Genomic DNA, 23,627 nt, shown 5'->3' on the forward strand with positions numbered 1-23,627 from the left:
CTGGAGCCCTAACTGGGGCTGAGACAGGGAGACAGAGGGGAAGAGTGAGGACTGGAGCCGGCTGAGACAGGGAGACAGAGGGGGGGAGAGTGAGGACTGGAGCCCTAACTGGGGCTGAGACAGGGAGACAGAGGGGGAGAGTGAGGACTGGAGCCCTAACTGGGGCTGAGACAGGGAGACAGAGGGGGAGAGTGAGGACTGGAGCCCTAACTGGGGCTGAGACAGGAAGACAGAGGGGGAGAGTGAGGACTGGAGCCCTAACTGGGGCTGAGACAAGGAGACAGAGGGGGAGAGTGAGGACTGGAGCCCTAACTGGGGCTGAGACAGGAAGAACGTCATAACTTATCTTAATAACTGACAAGTATGAACGTCAAAATGATTTAGAATCTTTACCATCCTCCTCCCTGGAAGGCTGTGTGAGAGGTAAGGGTAGACCTGCCCTGTCAGTGGTGGTTCACAGGTAGAGATATATAGGAGCTGCCTGATGGTTTTGGGGCCCTATGGGGTCATTGCCAAAAATCTTTCCCTTCCCTAAAAGGGGGAGAGCCTCACCACTATCCAGCTCACAGGAAAACCAGGAATAACATGGGAATTCTCTAGGGTCCCATTAACCCCTCAACGGCATACTGAACATCCGAGAGAGAGAGGGGGAAAAGAGAGAGAGACCTGCTTTGCTGAAATAATTACAAACAGAGAACAATCTGTATCTGTTCCTTCTCTCTGTGTGTGTCTCTCCTATTTCCTCTCTTCTCCCTTCATTTTGAATCTCGGTCTTTCTTGCTCTGTTTCCACTCCTCCTGGCTGAGGGAATGAAGGGATGAGAGGAAGGAAGAAATAGAAGATGAAGGGAGGATGTGATCGAGCTATGTGGAGAAATATGAGGCTTAGTGAAAGAGGTAGAGAGAAGGAGAGAAGATAGCTAGAGTGCGAGGTGAGGATAGGGAGTGAAGCAAGGAAGTAGATAAGCGAAAGAGAAATCCTCCCTTATACAATGAAGGCCTATTAGAGATGGACTGAAAGAGAGGTGGATCAGTTCTGCCATTGTAATCAGATCACACTGCATGCAGCGCTGTCATCTCATTTCCACCACTCTCCCTCTCTCTGTTCTACTTTCTACTGGCCTCAACGTACTCTGTCCTCGACTCTACCTCCACCTGCTGTCTCCTTCTGTCCATCCAGAACTATCTTCTACTCATGTTTCTTTATTTCTGTATGCTCTGCAGCAGCAGTAAGATTTCCTGATGAACAGACAAGACTGTCAATGTTACTGAAGAGGGTTAGGAGGACACTGGGACAGGGGAGGGGGAAGGGTGCTCCATTGTTGTGATGAGACTGCTATGAAGAAAAAGTGTTAGTCAGAATCATTCTTCATTACAGAGAGAGTAGGGACAAGGGAGAGCAGAAGGGGGGGGAGGTGGGGGAATTAAGAAGACAAATAGGGGCGACCCACAGTTTAGGATATTATTAGGCCAGCCAGCCAGACAGACAGAGCTGCACGTCTGACCGACCGACTGACAGGACTCCTTAACGAGAGAGGGTGTGTGTGGAAGGATCAGGTGAGCAGAAGACGGAGCAGTGTCGTCCAGTCAGCAGTAATTGAGCTCCTGAGGTTAGCGCTCACACACACACACACACACACACAGTCTCCTTATCCCTCCCCCCAACCTTAAGTGTGTGTGTGTACCTGTACGAGGAGCTCCAGCTTCCTGTCGTCCAGGAGATGGACCTGACATCGCCTCCCCTCTGTCATCTGAGAAAGAGAAAGAGAGAGAGAGGAAAGGGATTCATATTGCAATCTATTCAGTGGGCAGATCATGTGGGCCTTGAACCTACGACCTTGTGTTTGTCAGTCCAACCTCTTATCACTACCCAACCTCCAACCTCTTATCACTAGCGTTGCATCATGGATTCAACAGTAATAATGCACCAACAACCAAAAATTGACAAATCACAACTGAACATGTGAACAAGGTCATGTGGTCTTCAGTCCTCCTCTCAGCAATGGAGCACACACACACACAGACACAGACACACAGACACACATACACACAGACACACACACACATACACACAGACACACACACAGACACACACACACACACACACAGTGCTGTAGAATGTTTAAACTCATCTTAGACTTAACAAGGTTAGCAGAGCTGAAAATGCACAATAGCCCAAAAGATTCAATTTCCTGTGTGTGTGTGTGTGTGTGTCTTCCTGCTGGACATATCTGACATTCCTCTCCTAAAGGGGGAAGTCCACCAACAGCTTGAGACAATCAGACCATTAGACAGACAGAGCTTTCCTTCTCTTTCCCTCTACGTCCACTGTATTATCATTCATGTTCCTAATGTGTGGTGTGTGTGTGCATGTATATGTGTGTGTGTGTGTTGAGTACATGTGGACTGTGTTTGCAGTGTAACAGGAAGAGAAGATCCTGAGGAACACAAACACACCAGGCCCCACCCACATCCTCCCATCTGGAGGAATGGAGGGGGAAGGGAGTGGAGGAGGAAAGGGGGAAGGAGGAGGGGAGAGACTTGGAAAGAGAAAACCTCCAGAACCCCAAGGGGTGATGCAACCTAATGTGTTTTTAATGTGCGTCCTGTCCTTCCATCTCCAAAACATGAGTCAGCCTACAGGGAGGAGGTCAGTGACCTGGCAGTGTGGTGCCGCAGTAACAACCTCTCCCTCAACGTCAGTAAGACCAAGGAGCTGATCGTGAACCACAGGAAACAGGGGGGCCAACACACACCCATCCATTTTGACGGGGTGGCAGTGGAGCAGCTTCAACTTCCTCTGTGTCCAAATCATTAAATACTTAAAGGAGGTTGAACAAGTTATGCATTGACCCTCAAATCCTCCAAAGGTTCTACAACTGTACCATTGGGAGCATGTTGACTGGCTGCATCACTGCTTGGTGTCGATCACATGGCGCTACAGCAGGTTGTGCAGACAGACAAGTACATCACTGGGAACGAGCTCCCTGCCATCCAGGACCTCTATATCAGGCGGTGTGAAAAGAACCATCTACACGGACCATCAACACGGACCATCTGAGTTAACCTTTATTGACCTTTAATTTCAGTCTTTGCATCGTCTCTATGCACACTCACACACACTGTCACTCCAACACACACTCACCACAACACTGTCACTCCAACACACACTCACACACACTGTCACTCCAACACACACTCACACACACTGTCACTCCAACACACACTCACACACACTGTCACTCCAACACACACTCACACACACTGTCACTCCAACACACACTCACACACACTGTCACTCCAACACACACTCACACACACTGTCACTCCAACACACACTCACAACACACTGTCACTCCAACACACACTCACACACACTGTCACTCCAACACACACTCACACACACTGTCACTCCAACACACACTCACACACACTGTCACTCCAACACACACTCACACACACTGTCACTCCAACACACACTCACACACACTGTCACTCCAACACACACTCACACACACTGTCACTCCAACACACACTCCACACACACTGTCACTCCAACACACACTCACACACACTGTCACTCCAACACACACTCACACACACTGTCACTCCAACACACACTCACACACACTGTCACTCCAACACACACTCACACACACTGTCACTCCAACACACACTCACACACACTGTCACTCCAACACACACTCACACACACTGTCACTCCAACACACACTCACACACACTGTCACTCCAACACACACTCACACACACTGTCACTCCAACACACACTCACACACACTGTCACTCCAACACACACTCACACACACTGTCACTCCAACACACACTCACACACACTGTCACTCCAACACACACTCACACACACTGTCACTCCAACACACACTCACACACACTGTCACTCCACACACACTCACACACCTGTCACTCCACCACACTGTCACTCCAACACACACTGTCACTCCAACACACACTCACACACACTGTCACTCCAACACACACTCACACCACACTGTCACTCCAACACACACTCACACACACTGTCACTCCAACACACACTCACACACACTGTCACTCCAACACACACTCACACACAATGTCACTCCAACACACACCCACACACACTGTCACTCCAACACACACTCACACACACTGTCACTCCAACACACACTCAACACACACTGTCACTCCAACACACACTCACAGGGCCCTGCGTACCCACACACACACTGTCACTCCAACACACACTCACAGGGCCCTGCACACTCACAGGGCCCTGCGTACTCACACACACTACCACTCCAACACACACTCACAGGGCCCTGCACACTCACAGGGCACTGCGTACCCACACACACTGTCACTCTAACACACACACACACGCCATCCTTTGCTCACTCACACATAATATGTACATACATTTATACTGACTCTACACACCCACTCATATAGAAGCTTATCACTACAGCATCCCAGTCCCCTTACCCCTATACATATCTACCTCTATCACTACAGCATCCCAGTCTCCTTACCCCTATACATATCTACCTCTATCACTACAGCATCCCAGTCTCCTTACCCCTATACATATCTACCTCTATCACTACAGCATCCCAGTCTCCTTACCCCTATACATATCTACCTCTATCACTACAGCATCCCAGTCTCCTTACCCCTATACATATCTACCTCTATCACTACAGCATCCCAGTCTCCTTACCCCTATACATATCTACCTCTATCACTACAGCATCCCAGTCCCCTTACCCCTATACATATCTACCTCTATCACTACAGCATCCCTGTCCCCTTACCCCTATACATATCTACCTCTATCACTACAGCATCCCAGTCCCCTTACCCCTATACATATCTACCTCTATCACTACAGCATCCCAGTCTCCTTACCCCTATACATATCTACCTCCATCACTATAGCATCCCAGTCTCCTTACCCCTATACATATCTACCTCTATCACTACAGCATCCCAGTCCCCTTACCCCTATACATATCTACCTCCATCACTATAGCATCCCAGTCTCCTTACCCCTATACATATCTACCTCTATCACTACAGCATCCCAGTCTCCTTACCCCTATACATATCTACCTCTATCACTACAGCATCCCAGTCCCCTTACCCCTATACATATCTACCTCTATCACTTCAGCATCCCAGTCCCCTTACCCCTATACATATCTACCTCTATCACTACAGCATCCCAGTCCCCTTACCCCTATACATATCTACCTCTATCACTACAGCATCCCTGTCCCCTTACCCCTATACATATCTACCTCTATCACTACAGCATCCCAGTCCCCCTACCCCTATACATATCTACCTCCATCACTCCAGTATCCTTGTCCCCTTACCTCTATTCATATCTACCTCCATCACTCCTGTATCCTTGTCTCCTTACCCCTATACATATCTACCTCTATCACTACAGCATCCCAGTCCCCTTACCCCTATACATATCTACCTCCATCACTCCAGTATCCTTGTCTCCTTACCTCTATTCATATCTACCTCCATCACTCCTGTATCCTTGTCTCCTTACCCCTATACATATCTACCTCGATCACTAAAGTATTCCTGTCATCTTACCCCTATACATATCTACCTCCATCACTCCAGTATTCCTGTCATCTTACCCCTATACATATCTACCCCCATCACTCCAGTATCCTTGTCTCCTTACCCCTATACATATCTACCTCGATCACTCCAGTATTCCTGTCATCTTACCCCTATACATATCTACCCCCATCACTCCAGTATCCTTGTCTCCTTACCCCTATACATATCTACCTCGATCACTCCAGTATTCCTGTCATCTTACCCCTATACATATCTACCCCCATCACTACATTATTCCTGTACATGTAAATGTGGTATTGCATTTTGAAATATTTCCTGTATATAGTATGCCTACTTACTTGATTGTGTATTTCATTTTTCCTATTCTTATATCTCTGTTCTTTTCTAGTAATATATTGTTATTGAATTCCTTTGTTGGGTTTTGAGCATTTCACTGTACTTTCACTGTGCATGTGATATAAAGACTTGAAACTGAAACATGTCATGTCAGACACACACACCAATCACACACACTGTATATCGCTACACATCTCTAAAACACACACACTAATGTCTATCGCTACGCATCTCTAAACACACACACACTAATGTCTATCGCTACCCATCTCCAAACACACACACACACACTAATGTCTATCGCTACCCATCTCTAAAACACACGCACACACACTAATGTCTATTGCTAACCATCTCTAAAACACACACACCTCCAGCACCCCCTTCAGACACAGTAACACGTTACAGTAACAGAGCGACAGACTGAGACATAAACATATAACATAACCATGGGAACAGTCCTGGCCAGGGTCAGGGTGAGGCTAACACACACACAGCATTTCACTCTACTTGTGCATGTGACAAATAAAAGTTGAAACACACACTGGGAGTTATCATGGGATTGCCATGCGAAATCTTTGGTTTTTCGATAGGTAGCAGGCTTATGGATTATTTTAGCTGTGTGAACCCTATTTCACCCAGAGCGAGAGAGAGAGAGGCACATCATTACAACACTGTATATAGCCATAATATGACATTTGAAATGTCTCTATTCCTTTGGAACATTTGTGAGTGTAATGTTTACTTTATTTGTTTGTTTATGATCTATTTCACTTGCTTGGGCAATGTAAACATATGTTTCCCATGCCAGTAAAGCCCTTTGCATTAAGAGAGCGAGAGAGAGGGCAGGAAGCAGGTGGACAGTCAGCCATCTCATCTTGCTTGGGCAATGTAAACATATGTTTCCCATGCCAGTAAAGCCCTTTGCATTAAGAGAGCGAGAGAGAGGGCAGGAAGCAGGTGGACAGTCAGCCATCTCATCTTGCTTGGGCAATGTAAACATATGTTTCCCATGCCAGTAAAGCCCTTTGCATTAAGAGAGCGAGAGAGAGGGCAGAAAGCAGGTGGACAGTCAGCCATCTCATCTTGCTTGGGCAATGTAAACATATGTTTCCCATGCCAGTAAAGCCCTTTGCATTAAGAGAGCGAGAGAGAGGGCAGAAAGCAGGTGGACAGTCAGCCATCTCATCTTGCTTGGGCAATGTAAACATATGTTTCCCATGCCAGTAAAGCCCTTTGCATTAAGAGAGCGAGAGAGAGGGCAGAAAGCAGGTGGACAGTCAGCCATCTCATCTTGCTTGGGCAATGTAAACATATGTTTCCCATGCCAGTAAAGCCCTTTGCATTAAGAGAGCGAGAGAGAGGGCAGAAAGCAGGTGGACAGTCAGCCATCTCATCTTGCTTGGGCAATGTAAACATATGTTTCCCATGCCAGTAAAGCCCTTTGCATTAAGAGAGCGAGAGAGAGGGCAGAAAGCAGGTGGACAGTCAGCCATCTCATCTTGCTTGGGCAATGTAAACATATGTTTCCCATGCCAGTAAAGCCCTTTGCATTAAGAGAGCGAGAGAGAGGGCAGAAAGCAGGTGGACAGTCAGCCATCTCATCTTGCTTGGGCAATGTAAACATATGTTTCCCATGCCAGTAAAGCCCTTTGCATTAAGAGAGCGAGAGAGAGGGCAGAAAGCAGGTGGACAGTCAGCCATCTCATCTTGCTTGGGCAATGTAAACATATGTTTCCCATGCCAGTAAAGCCCTTTGCATTAAGAGAGCGAGAGAGAGGGCAGGAAGCAGGTGGACAGTCAGCCATCTCATCTTGCTTGGGCAATGTAAACATATGTTTCCCATGCCAGTAAAGCCCTTTGCATTAAGAGAGCGAGAGAGAGGGCAGGAAGCAGGTGGACAGTCAGCCATCTCATCTTGCTTGGGCAATGTAAACATATGTTTCCCATGCCAGTAAAGCCCTTTGCATTAAGAGAGCGAGAGAGAGGGCAGAAAGCAGGTGGACAGTCAGCCATCTCATCTTGCTTGGGCAATGTAAACATATGTTTCCCATGCCAGTAAAGCCCTTTGCATTAAGAGAGCGAGAGAGAGGGCAGAAAGCAGGTGGACAGTCAGCCATCTCATCTTGCTTGGGCAATGTAAACATATGTTTCCCATGCCAGTAAAGCCCTTTGCATTAAGAGAGCGAGAGAGAGGGCAGAAAGCAGGTGGACAGTCAGCCATCTCATCTTGCTTGGGCAATGTAAACATATGTTTCCCATGCCAGTAAAGCCCTTTGCATTAAGAGAGCGAGAGAGAGGGCAGAAAGCAGGTGGACAGTCAGCCATCTCATCTTGCTTGGGCAATGTAAACATATGTTTCCCATGCCAGTAAAGCCCTTTGCATTAAGAGAGCGAGAGAGAGGGCAGAAAGCAGGTGGACAGTCAGCCATCTCATCTTGCTTGGGCAATGTAAACATATGTTTCCCATGCCAGTAAAGCCCTTTGCATTAAGAGAGCGAGAGAGAGGGCAGGAAGCAGGTGGACAGTCAGCCATCTCATCTTGCTTGGGCAATGTAAACATATGTTTCCCATGCCAGTAAAGCCCTTTGCATTAAGAGAGCGAGAGAGAGGGCAGGAAGCAGGTGGACAGTCAGCCATCTCATCTTGCTTGGGCAATGTAAACATATGTTTCCCATGCCAGTAAAGCCCTTTGCATTAAGAGAGCGAGAGAGAGGGCAGAAAGCAGGTGGACAGTCAGCCATCTCATCTTGCTTGGGCAATGTAAACATATGTTTCCCATGCCAGTAAAGCCCTTTGCATTAAGAGAGCGAGAGAGAGGGCAGAAAGCAGGTGGACAGTCAGCCATCTCATCTTGCTTGGGCAATGTAAACATATGTTTCCCATGCCAGTAAAGCCCTTTGCATTAAGAGAGCGAGAGAGAGGGCAGAAAGCAGGTGGACAGTCAGCCATCTCATCTTGCTTGGGCAATGTAAACATATGTTTCCCATGCCAGTAAAGCCCTTTGCATTAAGAGAGCGAGAGAGAGGGCAGAAAGCAGGTGGACAGTCAGCCATCTCATCTTGCTTGGGCAATGTAAACATATGTTTCCCATGCCAGTAAAGCCCTTTGCATTAAGAGAGCGAGAGAGAGGGCAGGAAGCAGGTGGACAGTCAGCCATCTCATCTTGCTTGGGCAATGTAAACATATGTTTCCCATGCCAGTAAAGCCCTTTGCATTAAGAGAGCGAGAGAGAGGGCAGGAAGCAGGTGGACAGTCAGCCATCTCATCTTGCTTGGGCAATGTAAACATATGTTTCCCATGCCAGTAAAGCCCTTTGCATTAAGAGAGCGAGAGAGAGGGCAGAAAGCAGGTGGACAGTCAGCCATCTCATCTTGCTTGGGCAATGTAAACATATGTTTCCCATGCCAGTAAAGCCCTTTGCATTAAGAGAGCGAGAGAGAGGGCAGAAAGCAGGTGGACAGTCAGCCATCTCATCTTGCTTGGGCAATGTAAACATATGTTTCCCATGCCAGTAAAGCCCTTTGCATTAAGAGAGCGAGAGAGAGGGCAGAAAGCAGGTGGACAGTCAGCCATCTCATCTTGCTTGGGCAATGTAAACATATGTTTCCCATGCCAGTAAAGCCCTTTGCATTAAGAGAGCGAGAGAGAGGGCAGGAAGCAGGTGGACAGTCAGCCATCTCATCTTGCTTGGGCAATGTAAACATATGTTTCCCATGCCAGTAAAGCCCTTTGCATTAAGAGAGCGAGAGAGAGGGCAGGAAGCAGGTGGACAGTCAGCCATCTCATCTTGCTTGGGCAATGTAAACATATGTTTCCCATGCCAGTAAAGCCCTTTGCATTAAGAGAGCGAGAGAGAGGGCAGGAAAGCAGGTGGACAGTCAGCCATCTCATCTTGCTTGGGCAATGTAAACATATGTTTCCCATGCCAGTAAAGCCCTTTGCATTAAGAGAGCGAGAGAGAGGGCAGAAAGCAGGTGGACAGTCAGCCATCTCATCTTGCTTGGGCAATGTAAACATATGTTTCCCATGCCAGTAAAGCCCTTTGCATTAAGAGAGCGAGAGAGAGGGCAGAAAGCAGGTGGACAGTCAGCCATCTCATCTTGCTTGGGCAATGTAAACATATGTTTCCCATGCCAGTAAAGCCCTTTGCATTAAGAGAGCGAGAGAGAGGGCAGAAAGCAGGTGGACAGTCAGCCATCTCATCTTGCTTGGGCAATGTAAACATATGTTTCCCATGCCAGTAAAGCCCTTTGCATTAAGAGAGCGAGAGAGAGGGCAGGAAGCAGGTGGACAGTCAGCCATCTCATCTTGCTTGGGCAATGTAAACATATGTTTCCCATGCCAGTAAAGCCCTTTGCATTAAGAGAGCGAGAGAGAGGGCAGGAAAGCAGGTGGACAGTCAGCCATCTCATCTTGCTTGGGCAATGTAAACATATGTTTCCCATGCCAGTAAAGCCCTTTGCATTAAGAGAGCGAGAGAGAGGGCAGGAAGCAGGTGGACAGTCAGCCATCTCATCTTGCTTGGGCAATGTAAACATATGTTTCCCATGCCAGTAAAGCCCTTTGCATTAAGAGAGCGAGAGAGAGGGCAGAAAGCAGGTGGACAGTCAGCCATCTCATCTTGCTTGGGCAATGTAAACATATGTTTCCCATGCCAGTAAAGCCCTTTGCATTAAGAGAGCGAGAGAGAGGGCAGGAAGCAGGTGGACAGTCAGCCATCTCATCTTGCTTGGGCAATGTAAACATATGTTTCCCATGCCAGTAAAGCCCTTTGCATTAAGAGAGCGAGAGAGAGGGCAGGAAGCAGGTGGACAGTCAGCCATCTCATCTTGCTTGGGCAATGTAAACATATGTTTCCCATGCCAGTAAAGCCCTTTGCATTAAGAGAGCGAGAGAGAGGGCAGGAAGCAGGTGGAGAGTCAGCCATCTCATCTTGCTTGGGCAATGTAAACATATGTTTCCCATGCCAGTAAAGCCCTTTGCATTAAGAGAGCGAGAGAGAGGGCAGAAAGCAGGTGGACAGTCAGCCATCTCATCTTGCTTGGGCAATGTGAACATATGTTTCCCATGCCAGTAAAGCCCTTTGCATTAAGAGAGCGAGAGAGAGGGCAGGAAGCAGGTGGACAGTCAGCCATCTCATCTTGCTTGGGCAATGTAAACATATGTTTCCCATGCCAGTAAAGCCCTTTGCATTAAGAGAGCGAGAGAGAGGGCAGAAAGCAGGTGGACAGTCAGCCATCTCATCTTGCTTGGGCAATGTAAACATATGTTTCCCATGCCAGTAAAGCCCTTTGCATTAAGAGAGCGAGAGAGAGGGCAGGAAGCAGGTGGACAGTCAGCCATCTCATCTTGCTTGGGCAATGTAAACATATGTTTCCCATGCCAGTAAAGCCCTTTGCATTAAGAGAGCGAGAGAGAGGGCAGGAAGCAGGTGGACAGTCAGCCATCTCATCTTGCTTGGGCAATGTAAACATATGTTTCCCATGCCAGTAAAGCCCTTTGCATTAAGAGAGCGAGAGAGAGGGCAGGAAGCAGGTGGAGAGTCAGCCATCTCATCTTGCTTGGGCAATGTAAACATATGTTTCCCATGCCAGTAAAGCCCTTTGCATTAAGAGAGCGAGAGAGAGGGCAGAAAGCAGGTGGACAGTCAGCCATCTCATCTTGCTTGGGCAATGTGAACATATGTTTCCCATGCCAGTAAAGCCCTTTGCATTAAGAGAGCGAGAGAGAGGGCAGGAAGCAGGTGGACAGTCAGCCATCTCATCTTGCTTGGGCAATGTAAACATATGTTTCCCATGCCAGTAAAGCCCTTTGCATTAAGAGAGCGAGAGAGAGGGCAGGAAGCAGGTGGACAGTCAGCCATCTCATCTTGCTTGGGCAATGTAAACATATGTTTCCCATGCCAGTAAAGCCCTTTGCATTAAGAGAGCGAGAGAGAGGGCAGGAAGCAGGTGGACAGTCAGCCATCTCATCTTGCTTGGGCAATGTAAACATATGTTTCCCATGCCAGTAAAGCCCTTTGCATTAAGAGAGCGAGAGAGAGGGCAGGAAGCAGGTGGACAGTCAGCCATCTCATCTTGCTTGGGCAATGTAAACATATGTTTCCCATGCCAGTAAAGCCCTTTGCATTAAGAGAGCGAGAGAGAGGGCAGGAAGCAGGTGGACAGTCAGCCATCTCATCTTGCTTGGGCAATGTAAACATATGTTTCCCATGCCAGTAAAGCCCTTTGCATTAAGAGAGCGAGAGAGAGGGCAGGAAGCAGGTGGACAGTCAGCCATCTCATCTTGCTTGGGCAATGTAAACATATGTTTCCCATGCCAGTAAAGCCCTTTGCATTAAGAGAGCGAGAGAGAGGGCAGGAAGCAGGTGGACAGTCAGCCATCTCATCTTGCTTGGGCAATGTAAACATATGTTTCCCATGCCAGTAAAGCCCTTTGCATTAAGAGAGCGAGAGAGAGGGCAGGAAGCAGGTGGACAGTCAGCCATCTCATCTTGCTTGGGCAATGTAAACATATGTTTCCCATGCCAGTAAAGCCCTTTGCATTAAGAGAGCGAGAGAGAGGGCAGGAAGCAGGTGGACAGTCAGCCATCTCATCTTGCTTGGGCAATGTAAACATATGTTTCCCATGCCAGTAAAGCCCTTTGCATTAAGAGAGCGAGAGAGAGGGCAGGAAGCAGGTGGACAGTCAGCCATCTCATCTTGCTTGGGCAATGTAAACATATGTTTCCCATGCCAGTAAAGCCCTTTGCATTAAGAGAGCGAGAGAGAGGGCAGGAAGCAGGTGGACAGTCAGCCATCTCATCTTGCTTGGGCAATGTAAACATATGTTTCCCATGCCAGTAAAGCCCTTTGCATTAAGAGAGCGAGAGAGAGGGCAGGAAGCAGGTGGACAGTCAGCCATCTCATCTTGCTTGGGCAATGTAAACATATGTTTCCCATGCCAGTAAAGCCCTTTGCATTAAGAGAGCGAGAGAGAGGGCAGGAAGCAGGTGGACAGTCAGCCATCTCATCTTGCTTGGGCAATGTAAACATATGTTTCCCATGCCAGTAAAGCCCTTTGCATTAAGAGAGCGAGAGAGAGGGCAGGAAGCAGGTGGACAGTCAGCCATCTCATCTTGCTTGGGCAATGTAAACATATGTTTCCCATGCCAGTAAAGCCCTTTGCATTAAGAGAGCGAGAGAGAGGGCAGGAAGCAGGTGGACAGTCAGCCATCTCATCTTGCTTGGGCAATGTAAACATATGTTTCCCATGCCAGTAAAGCCCTTTGCATTAAGAGAGCGAGAGAGAGGGCAGGAAGCAGGTGGACAGTCAGCCATCTCATCTTGCTTGGGCAATGTAAACATATGTTTCCCATGCCAGTAAAGCCCTTTGCATTAAGAGAGCGAGAGAGAGGGCAGGAAGCAGGTGGACAGTCAGCCATCTCATCTTGCTTGGGCAATGTAAACATATGTTTCCCATGCCAGTAAAGCCCTTTGCATTAAGAGAGCGAGAGAGAGGGCAGGAAGCAGGTGGACAGTCAGCCATCTCATCTTGCTTGGGCAATGTAAACATATGTTTCCCATGCCAGTAAAGCCCTTTGCATTAAGAGAGCGAGAGAGAGGGCAGAAAGCAGGTGGACAGTCAGCCATCTCATCTTGCTTGGGCAATGTAAACATATGTTTCCCATGCCAGTAAAGCCCTTTGCATTAAGAGAGCGAGAGAGAGGGCAGGAAGCAGGTGGACAGTCAGCCATCTCATCTTGCTTGGGCAATGTAAACATATGTTTCCCATGCCAGTAAAGCCCTTTGCATTAAGAGAGCGAGAGAGAGGGCAGGAAGCAGGTGGACAGTCAGCCATCTCATCTTGCTTGGGCAATGTAAACATATGTTTCCCATGCCAGTAAAGCCCTTTGCATTAAGAGAGCGAGAGAGAGGGCAGAAAGCAGGTGGACAGTCAGCCATCTCATCTTGCTTGGGCAATGTAAACATATGTTTCCCATGCCAGTAAAGCCCTTTGCATTAAGAGAGCGAGAGAGAGGGCAGAAAGCAGGTGGACAGTCAGCCATCTCATCTTGCTTGGGCAATGTAAACATATGTTTCCCATGCCAGTAAAGCCCTTTGCATTAAGAGAGCGAGAGAGAGGGCAGAAAGCAGGTGGACAGTCAGCCATCTCATCTTGCTTGGGCAATGTAAACATATGTTTCCCATGCCAGTAAAGCCCTTTGCATTAAGAGAGCGAGAGAGAGGGCAGAAAGCAGGTGGACAGTCAGCCATCTCATCTTGACAAACACCCTGAGTCACCCCCCTGGCATAGCTCTGCTGGTACACCTCTTAATTTAGGATCACCACAGGTTCCTGTGACTTTGTGTGGGTAGTGGGTAAACCTCACCATGTGGTCCACTATAGCAGCAGGGTGAGAAGATGGATGTGAGAATTGGCAGCGGGCTGAGGACAGAAATAGAGAACGTGACAGACAGAGAGAGAGCAAGAGAGAGAGAGAGAGAGAGAGAGAGAGAGAGAGAGAGAGAGGGAAATGTCTACATTCCTTTAAACCTTTTGTGAGTGTAATGTTCACTAATTATTCTGTTATTTATTTCCCTTCTGTTTATTGTCTATTCCATTTGCTATGGTAATGTAAATAATATGTTGCCAACAACGCCATTTGAATTAAAATTGAAAATTGAATAGAGAGAGAGGTTTGCTTAGGTAATGTAAACATATGTTAATTTTGATTGTTTATTTCACTATTGTTTATCTATTTCACTTGCTTTGGCAATGTAAACATACAGTTGAAGTCGGAAGTTTACATACACTTATGTTGGGAGTCATTAAAACTTGTTTTTCAACCACTCCACAAATGTCTTGTCAACAAACTATAGTTTTGGCAAGTCGGTTAGGACACAAGTCATTTTTCCAACAGTTGTTTACAGACAGATTATTTCACTTATAATTCACTGTATCACAATTCCAGTGGTTCAGAAGTTCAAATACACTAAGTTGACTGTGCCTTTAAACAGCTTGGAAAATTCCAGAAAATTATGTCATGGCTTTAGAAGCTTCTGATATGCAAATTGACATAATTTGAGTCAATTGGAGCTGTACCTGTGGATGTACAGTGGGGCAAAAAAGTATTTAGTAAGCCACCAATTGTGCAAGTTCTCCCACTTAAATTTTCATCATAGGTACACTTCAACTATGACAGACAAAATGAGAAAAGAAAAATTCAGAAAATCACATTGTAGGATTTTTTTATGAATTTATTTGCAAATTATGGTGTAAAATAAGTATTTGGTCAATAACAAAAGTTTCTCAATACTTTGCTATATACCCTTTGTTGGCAATGACAGAGGTCAAACGTTTTCTTTAAGTCTTCACAAGGTTTTCACACACTGTTGCTGGTATTTTGGCTCATTCCTCCATGCAGATCTCCTCTAGAGCAGTGATGTTTTGGGGCTGTTGCTGGGCAACACAGACTTTCAACTCCCTCCAAAGATTTTCTATGGGGTTGAGATCTGGAGACTGGCTAGGCCACTCCGGGACCTTGAAATGCTTCTTACGAAGCCACTCCTTCGTTGCCTGGGCGGTGTGTTTGGGATCATTGTCATGCTGAAACACCCAGCCACGTTTCATCTTCAATGCCCTTGCTGATGGTAGGCTTTGTTACTTTGGTCCCAGCTCTCTGCAGGTCATTCACTAGGTCCCCCCGTGTGGTTCTGGGATTTTTGCTCACCGTTCTTGTGATCATTTTGACCCCACGGGGTGAGATCCCCAGATCGAGGGAGATTATCAGTAGTCTTGTATGTCTTCCATTTCCTAATAATTGCTCCCACAGTTGATTTCTTCAAACCAAGCTGCTTACCTATTGCAGATTCAGTCTTCCCAGCCTGGTGCAGGTCTACAATTTTGTTTCTGGTGTCCTTTGACAGCTATTTGGTCTTGGCCATAGTAGAGTTTGGAGTGTGACTGTTTGAGGTTGTGGACAGGTGTCTTTTATACTGATAACAAGTTCAAACAGGTGCCATTATTACAGGTAACGAGTGGAGGACAGAGGAGCCTCTTAAGGAAGAAGTTACAGATCTGTGAGAGCCAGAAATCTTGCTTGTTTGTAGGTGACCAAATACATATTTTCCACCATAATTTGCAAATATATTCATTAAAATTCCTACAATGTGATTTTCTGGATTCTTTTTTTTTTATATATTTTGTTATCTGTCATAGTTGAAGTGTACCTATGATGAAAATTACAGGCCTCTCTCATCTTTTTAAGTGGGAGAACTTGCACAATTGGTGGCTGACTAAATACTTTTTTTGCCCCACTGTATTTCAAGGCCTACCTTCAAACTCAGTGCCTCTTTGCTTGATATCATGGGAAAATCAAAAGACCTCAGGAAAACAATTGTAGACCTCCACAAGTCTGGTTCATCCTTGGGAGCAATTTCCAAACGCCTGAAGGTACCACATTCATCTGTACAAACAATAGTACGCAAGTATAAACACCATGGAACCACGCAGCCATCATACCGCTCAGGAAGGAGACTCGTTCTGTCTCTTATAGATGAAATTACTTTGGTGTGAAAAGTGCAAATCAATCCCAGAACAACAGCAAGAACCAGAACAACAGCAAAGGCTTTCGGAGCCATCATCGACTCAGTGGGTTTTGTCCAACATGTCTCTGGACCCACTCACTGTCACAGTCATACGCTGGACCTAGTTTTGTCCCATGGAATAAATGTTGTGGATCTTAATGTTTTTCCTCATAATCCTGGACTATCGGACCACTATTTTATTACGTTTGCAATTGCAACAAATAATCTGCTCAGACCCCAACCAAGGAGCATCAAAAGTCGTGCTATAAATTCACAGACAACACAAAGATTCCTTGATGTCCTTCCAGATTCCCTCTGTCTACCCAAGGACGCCAGAGGACAAAAATCAGTTAACCACCTAACTGAGGAACTCAATTTAACCTTGCGCAATACCCTAGATGCAGTTGCACCCCTAAAAACTAAAATCATTTCTCATAAGAAACTAGCTCCCTGGTACACAGAAAATACCCGAGCTCTGAAGCAAGCTTCCAGAAAATTGGAACGGAAATGGCGCCACACCAAACTGGAAGTCTTCCGACTAGCTTGGAAAGACAGTGCAGTACCGTGCAGTACCGTAGAGCCCTTACTGCTGCTCGATCATCCTATTTTTCTAACTTAATTGAGGAAAATAAGAACAATCCGAAATTCCTTTTTTGATACTGTCGCAAAGCTAACTAAAAAGCAGCATTCCCCAAGAGAGGATGACTTTCACTTTAGCAGTGATAAATTCATGAACTTCTTTGAGGAAAAGATTATGATTATTAGAAAGCAAATTACGGACTCCTCTTTAAATCTGCGTATTCCTTCAAAGCTCAGTTGTCCTGAGTCTGCACAACTCTCCCAGGACCTAGGATCAAGAGAGACGCTCAAGTGTTTTAGTACTATATCTCTTGACACAATGATGAAAATAATCATGGCCTCTAAACCTTCAAGCTGCATACTGGACCCTATTCCAACTAAACTACTGAAAGAGCTGCTTCCTGTGCTTGGCCCTCCTATGCTGAACATAATAAACGGCTCTCTATCCACCGGATGTGTACCAAACTCACTAAAAGTGGCAGTAATAAAGCCTCTCTTGAAAAAGTCAAACCTTGACCCAGAAAATATAAAAAACTATCGGCCTATATCGAATCTTCCATTCCTCTCAAACATTTTAGAAAAGGCTGTTGCGCAGCAACTTACTGCCTTCCTGAAGACAAACAATGTATACGAAATGCATCAGTCTGGTTTTAGACCCCATCATAGCACTGAGACAGCACTTGTGGAGGTAGTAAATGACATTTTAATGGCATCGGACTGAGGCTCTGCATCTGTCCTCGTGCTCCTAGACCCTAGTGCTGCTTTTGATACCATCGATCACCACATTCTTTTGGAGAGATTGGAAACCCAAATTGGTCTACACGGACAAGTTCTGGCCTGGTTTAGATCTTATCTGTCGGAAAGATATCAGTTTGTCTCTGTGAATGGTTTGTCCTCTGACAAATCAACTGTAAATTTCGGTGTTCCTCAAGGTTCTGTTTTGGGACCACTATTGTTTTCACTATATATTTTACCTCTTGGGGATGTTATTCGAAAACATAATGTTAACTTTCACTGCTATGCGGATGACACACAGCTGTACATTTCAATGAAACATGGTGAAGCCCCAAAATTGCCCTTGCTAGAAGCATGTGTTTCAGACATAAGGAAGTGGATGGCTGCAAACTTTCTACTTTTAAACTCGGACAAAACAGAGATGCTTGTTCTAGGTCCCAAGAAACAAAGAGATCTTCTGTTGAATTAATCTTAATGGTTGTACAGTTGTCTCAAATAAAACTGTGAAGGACCTCGGCGTTACTCTGGACCCTGATCTCTCTTTTGTAGAACATATCAAGACCGTTTCAAGGACAGCTTTTTTCCATCTACGTAACATTGCAAAAATCAGAAACCTTCTGTCCAAAAATGATGCAGAAAAATGTATCCATGCTTTTGTCACTTCTAGGTTAGACTACTGCAATGCTCTACTTTCCGGCTACCCGGATAAAGCACTAAATAAACTTCAGTTGGTGCTAAATACGGCTGCTAGAATCCTGACTAGAACCAAAAAATGTGATCATATTACTCCAGCCTCTCTACACTGGCTTCCTGTCAAAGCAAGGGCTGATTTCAAGGTTTTACTGCTAACCTACAAAGCATTACATGGGCTTGCTCCTACCTATCTCTCTGATTTGGTCCTGCCGTACATACCTACACGTACGCTACGGTCACAAGACGCAGGCCTCCTAATTGTCCCTAGAATTTCTAAGCAAACAGCTGGAGGCAGGGCTTTCTCCTATAGAGCTCCATTTTTATGGAACGGTCTGCCTACCCATGTCAGAGACGCAAACTCGGTCTCAACCTTTAAGTCTTTACTGAAGACTCATCTCTTCAGTGGGTCATATGATTGAGTGTAGTCTGGCCCAGGAGTGGGAAGGTGAACGGAAAGGCTCTGGAGCAACGAACCGCCCTTGCTGTCTCTGCCTGGCCAGTTCCCCTCTTTCCACTGGGATTCTCTGCCTCTAACCCTATTACAGAGGCTGAGTCACTGGCTTACTGGGGCTCTCTCATGCCGTCCCTGGAAGGGGTGCGTCACCTGAGTGGTTTGATTCACTGATGTGGTCATCCTGTCTGGGTTGGCGCCCCCCCTTGGGTTGTGCCATGGCGGAGATCTTTGTGGGCTATACTCAGCCTTGTCTCAGGATGGTAAGTTGGTGGTTGAAGATATCCCTCTAGTGGTGTGGGGGCTGTGCTTTGGCAAAGTGGGTGGGGTTATATCCTTCCTGTTTGGCCCTGTCCGGGGGTGTCCTCGGATGGAGCCACAGTGTCTCCTGACCCCTCCTGTCTCAGCCTCCAGTATTTATGCTGCAGTAGTTTGTGTCGGGGGGCTAGGGTCAGTTTGTTATATCTGGAGTACCTCTCCTGTCCTATTCGGTGTCCTGTGTGAATCTAAGTGTGCGTTCTCTAATTCTCTCTTTCTCTCTCTCTCTCGGAGGACCTGAGCCCTAGAACCATGCCCCAGGACTACCTGACATGATGACTCCTTGCTGTCCCCAGTCCACCTGACCGTGCTGCTGCTCCAGTTTCAACTGTTCTGCCTTATTATTATTCGACCATGCTGGTCATTTATGAACATTTGAACATCTTGGCCATGTTCTGTTATAATCTCCACCCGGCACAGCCACTCAGCAAGGAAGAAGCCACTGCTCCAAAACCACCATAAAAAGCCAGACTACGGTTTGAAACTGCACACGGGTCAAAGATCATACTTTTTGGAGAAATGTCCTCTGGTCTGATGAAACAAAAATAGAACTGATTGGCCATAATGACCATCGTTTTGTTTGGAGGAAAAAGGGGGAGGCTTGCAAGCCGAAGAACACCATCCCAACCGTGAAGCATGGGGGTGGCAGCATCATGTTATGGGGGTCAACAATGTCAAGGTTTTGGAGCTGCCATCACAAAGCCCTGACCTCAACCCTATAGAAAAACTGAACAAGTGTGTGCGAGCAAGGAGGCCTACAAACATGTTACACCAGCTCTGAGGAGGAATGGGCCAAAATTCACCCAACTTATTGTGGGAAGCTTGTGGAAGGTTACCCGAAACGTTTGGTTTTGGCCATAGTCTTGGCCACGTTTGACCAAAGTTAAACAATTTAAAGGCAATGCTACCAGATACTAACTGAGTGTATGTAAACTTCTGACCCACTGGGAATGTGATGAAATAAATACAATCTGAAATAATTCATTATCTTTACTATTATTCTGACATTTCACATTCTTAAAATAAAGTGGCAATCCTAACTGACCTAAGACAGGGAATTCTTACTAGGATTAAATGTCAGGAATTGTGAAAAACGGAGTTTAAATGTATTTGGCTAAGGTGTATGTAAACTTCCGACTTCAACTGTATGTTTCCCTTGCCAATAAAGCCCTTTGAATTGAATTGTTTCCCATGCCAATAAGCCCATTGAATTGAATTGTTCCCCATGCCAATAAAGCCCTTTGAATTGAATTGTTCCCCATGCCAATAAAGCCCTTTGAATTGAATTGTTTCCCACGCCAATAAAGCACTTTGAATTGAATTCTTTCCCATGCCAATAAGCCCATTGAATTGAATTCTTTCCCATGCCAATGAAGCCCTTTGCATTGAACTGTTTCCAGTGCCAATAAAGCCCTTTGCATTGAACTGTTTCCAGTGCCAATAAAGCCCTTTGAATTGAACTGTTTCCAGTGCCAATAAAGCCCTTTGCATTGAACTGTTTCCAGTGCCAATGAAGCCCTTTGCATTGAACTGTTTCCAGTGCCAATAAAGCCCTTTGCATTGAACTGTTTCCAGTGCCAATAAAGCCCTTTGAATTGAATTGTTTCCCACGCCAATAAAGCCCCTGGAATTGAATTGTTTCCCATGCCAATAAAGCCCTTTGAATTGAATTGTTTCCCCTGCCAATAAAGCCTTTTGAATCGAATCGAGAGAAAAAGAGAGCAATAGTTCAAGATTGTTTCAACACCTACCCCTGTGTGAGCTGAGCTCTGCCCTGAGGCTGCTGCGTGTGTGTGTGTGTGTGTGTGTGTGTGTGTGTGTGTGTGTGTGTGTGTGTGTGTGTGTGTGTGTGTGTGTGTGTGTGTGTGTGTGTGTGTGTGTGTGTGTGTGTGTGTGCCTTTAGTACAGCTTCCTTTGATGGGCTTAGTTGTCCCTACCTCTCTGTGGTTTAAGGTTTAAAGTGGCTGCACCTGCACTCAAACAACCTCCACCTCTTCTACTGCTATTCTTCACTCGCCTAGTAGTATAACAACCTTATTATTAGTTGGAATTACCTCTATTAGAAATACACACCTACTCATTCAAGGTAACTCTGGATCTTCCTTTCCTGTGGCCGTCCTCAAGAGAGACAGTTTCATCATAGTGCTTCATGGTTTTTGCGACTGCACTTGAAGAAACTTTCAAAGTTCTTGATATTTGCCGCATTGACTGACCTTCATGTCTTAAAGTAATGATGGACTGTCGTTTCTCTTTGCTTATTTGAGCTGTTCTTGCCATAATATGGACTTTGTATTTTACCAAATAGGGCTATCTTCTGTATACCACTCCTACCTTGTCACAACACAATTAAATGGCTCAAACGCATTAAGAAGGAAAGAAATTCCACAAATGTACCTTTAACAAGGCACACCTGTTAACTGAAATGCATTCCCGGTGACTACCTAATGAAGCTGGTTGAGAGAATGCCAAGAATGTGCAAAGCTGTATATAGATTTAACACTTTTTTTGGTTACTACACAATTCCATATGTGTTACATCATCATCATCGTTTTGATGTCTTCACTATTATTCTACAATGTATAAAATAGTAAAAATAAAGAAAAACCCTTGAATGAGTAGGTGTGTCCAAACGTTCAACTGGTACTGTACCACTCTAATACAGTGTCTCAACCCGTGGTCTGTGGCTTTTGTTATGTGTTGCACTCATTTAGCTTGCTGTGACATGTGCACTCTGCAGCACTACAGGCCACTCCTTAGGTCCTGGAGTTTAGTTCTCCCACAGTTTCAGAACGTAGTTGTAAATGAGCTGCCAGTCAGCTATAGTCTGGTCTGTGAATATTCTCCCCAAATGACTCTGCGTTCCCAAGATGTCCTAACACCAGCCAGTCCATGCTGCCTGTGCAAGATCTCCCTGTCTGGACCAGAGGTAGATTATGATAGAGATCACTGGCCAGAAATCCACTGACCCCCTAGACCTGAAATGCAGACACAGATAAGGCTGTAGCACACACATATACACCACACACCGACTGTCTTATCTACATACAGGCAGCATGTTCTCTCTCTGTTATACTAAAGTACACCAGAGAATGAGGAGGCTTTGCTTGAGGCACTAAGGGAGAAGAACACCACAATAACAGGCACAGTTACAAATCAGTGGCTCTGCTGTTTAGGTAACCCAATCCAAGGAGGACAAGGTCACTAAATCTACACAATATTCAATGATATTTAAAATAATAATAATAATAATAAAGTAAAAGATCACCAAGAATTGAAGGCTGCAACATGTGACAAAGTTTTGACACTTTCTACACTGAATGGGTGTGAATGTTACCAAAAATAGATTTCTAGTACGAAGATGTATGTACTTACTACTTACTTTAAATCGCTCTGGAAAAGAGTGTCTGATAAATGACTAAAATGTCAATGTTAGCTAATTCGCAGACTAGACTATCAATCTCACCAGATCACCTTCCATTAAATGCACTGAAACATCATGAGACAGCAGTCACATCAAATCTACTAGGAACAAAAGACCAATAATTCAAACCGGATATTTCCATAACACTGAAGTCATTTACTCTCCAGTCTACATAGGCATGGGCTGTTCAGTCATGACAAAAACGATCCACCATCTGTGAATGTAGCTGACAGGTTTGAAATCTTACATTGTATCCCTATTAGGATAAAGCACGAGTTGAAGCACAGTTCTTGAAACATTGTATCAGTGTGACTCTAAACTGGAAACAATCTATTCAATTTGGTACGCAGCCAGGCTATGTCCGTCCACACGCACAATAACACTGTAATAACACATCACAAAATATTCCCTATTCACATTGTGGAAACAGACACGATGCTAGTTCAGAGACGGAGGCATGATTGGGAGTTTGAATCCTAAACAAGCTGCAGCCGAGCTCTCTACATAATCAGAATGATTCACTCGCCGACATTTTTGACCCATTGCAAGGCAAGTTTGAATGCATCCTCTGCAGGCTACAGATGATAACTGCCTCTAGTCACATCGGTAGACAGGGTAGAAATTATTGCTGGTTTTCTGATAGTTGGCTAACCATGCTATTTCTATTTTAGCTAGGCTTTTCGATTGCAGTCTACCCAGCGATATATTCAAAACACAAACCCGCATTTCGGGATAAACTACAAATGGACCGTGTTACACATGCAATGCACACGGTCGCATAATGAAAGTGGCCGACGTTTTGACATGGGTCGATAGGCCAACAGCAGAAAGAGGAAGATCGACATTTACCTTTGGAGAATGTCTGGGTCGCTCAAACACAATTCCACACGGACTTTTAGATTT

At 45.7% G+C, this 23,627-nt stretch overlaps 1 protein-coding gene across 1 annotated transcript in view; it reads right to left on the bottom strand.

The window, feature by feature from the left end:
- Nucleotides 1–23,627, bottom strand: part of LOC109888852 (FERM domain-containing protein 4A-like) — a 136,772-nt gene that overhangs the window by 73,303 nt on the left and 39,842 nt on the right. The window contains 1 exon segment of the mRNA XM_031822813.1: nt 1,685–1,750. Within this exon segment, the coding sequence (XP_031678673.1) occupies nt 1,685–1,750 (66 nt within the window).

Source organism: Oncorhynchus kisutch, linkage group LG4, assembly GCF_002021735.2.
Source record: "Oncorhynchus kisutch isolate 150728-3 linkage group LG4, Okis_V2, whole genome shotgun sequence".
Classification (NCBI taxonomy): domain Eukaryota; kingdom Metazoa; phylum Chordata; class Actinopteri; order Salmoniformes; family Salmonidae; genus Oncorhynchus; species Oncorhynchus kisutch.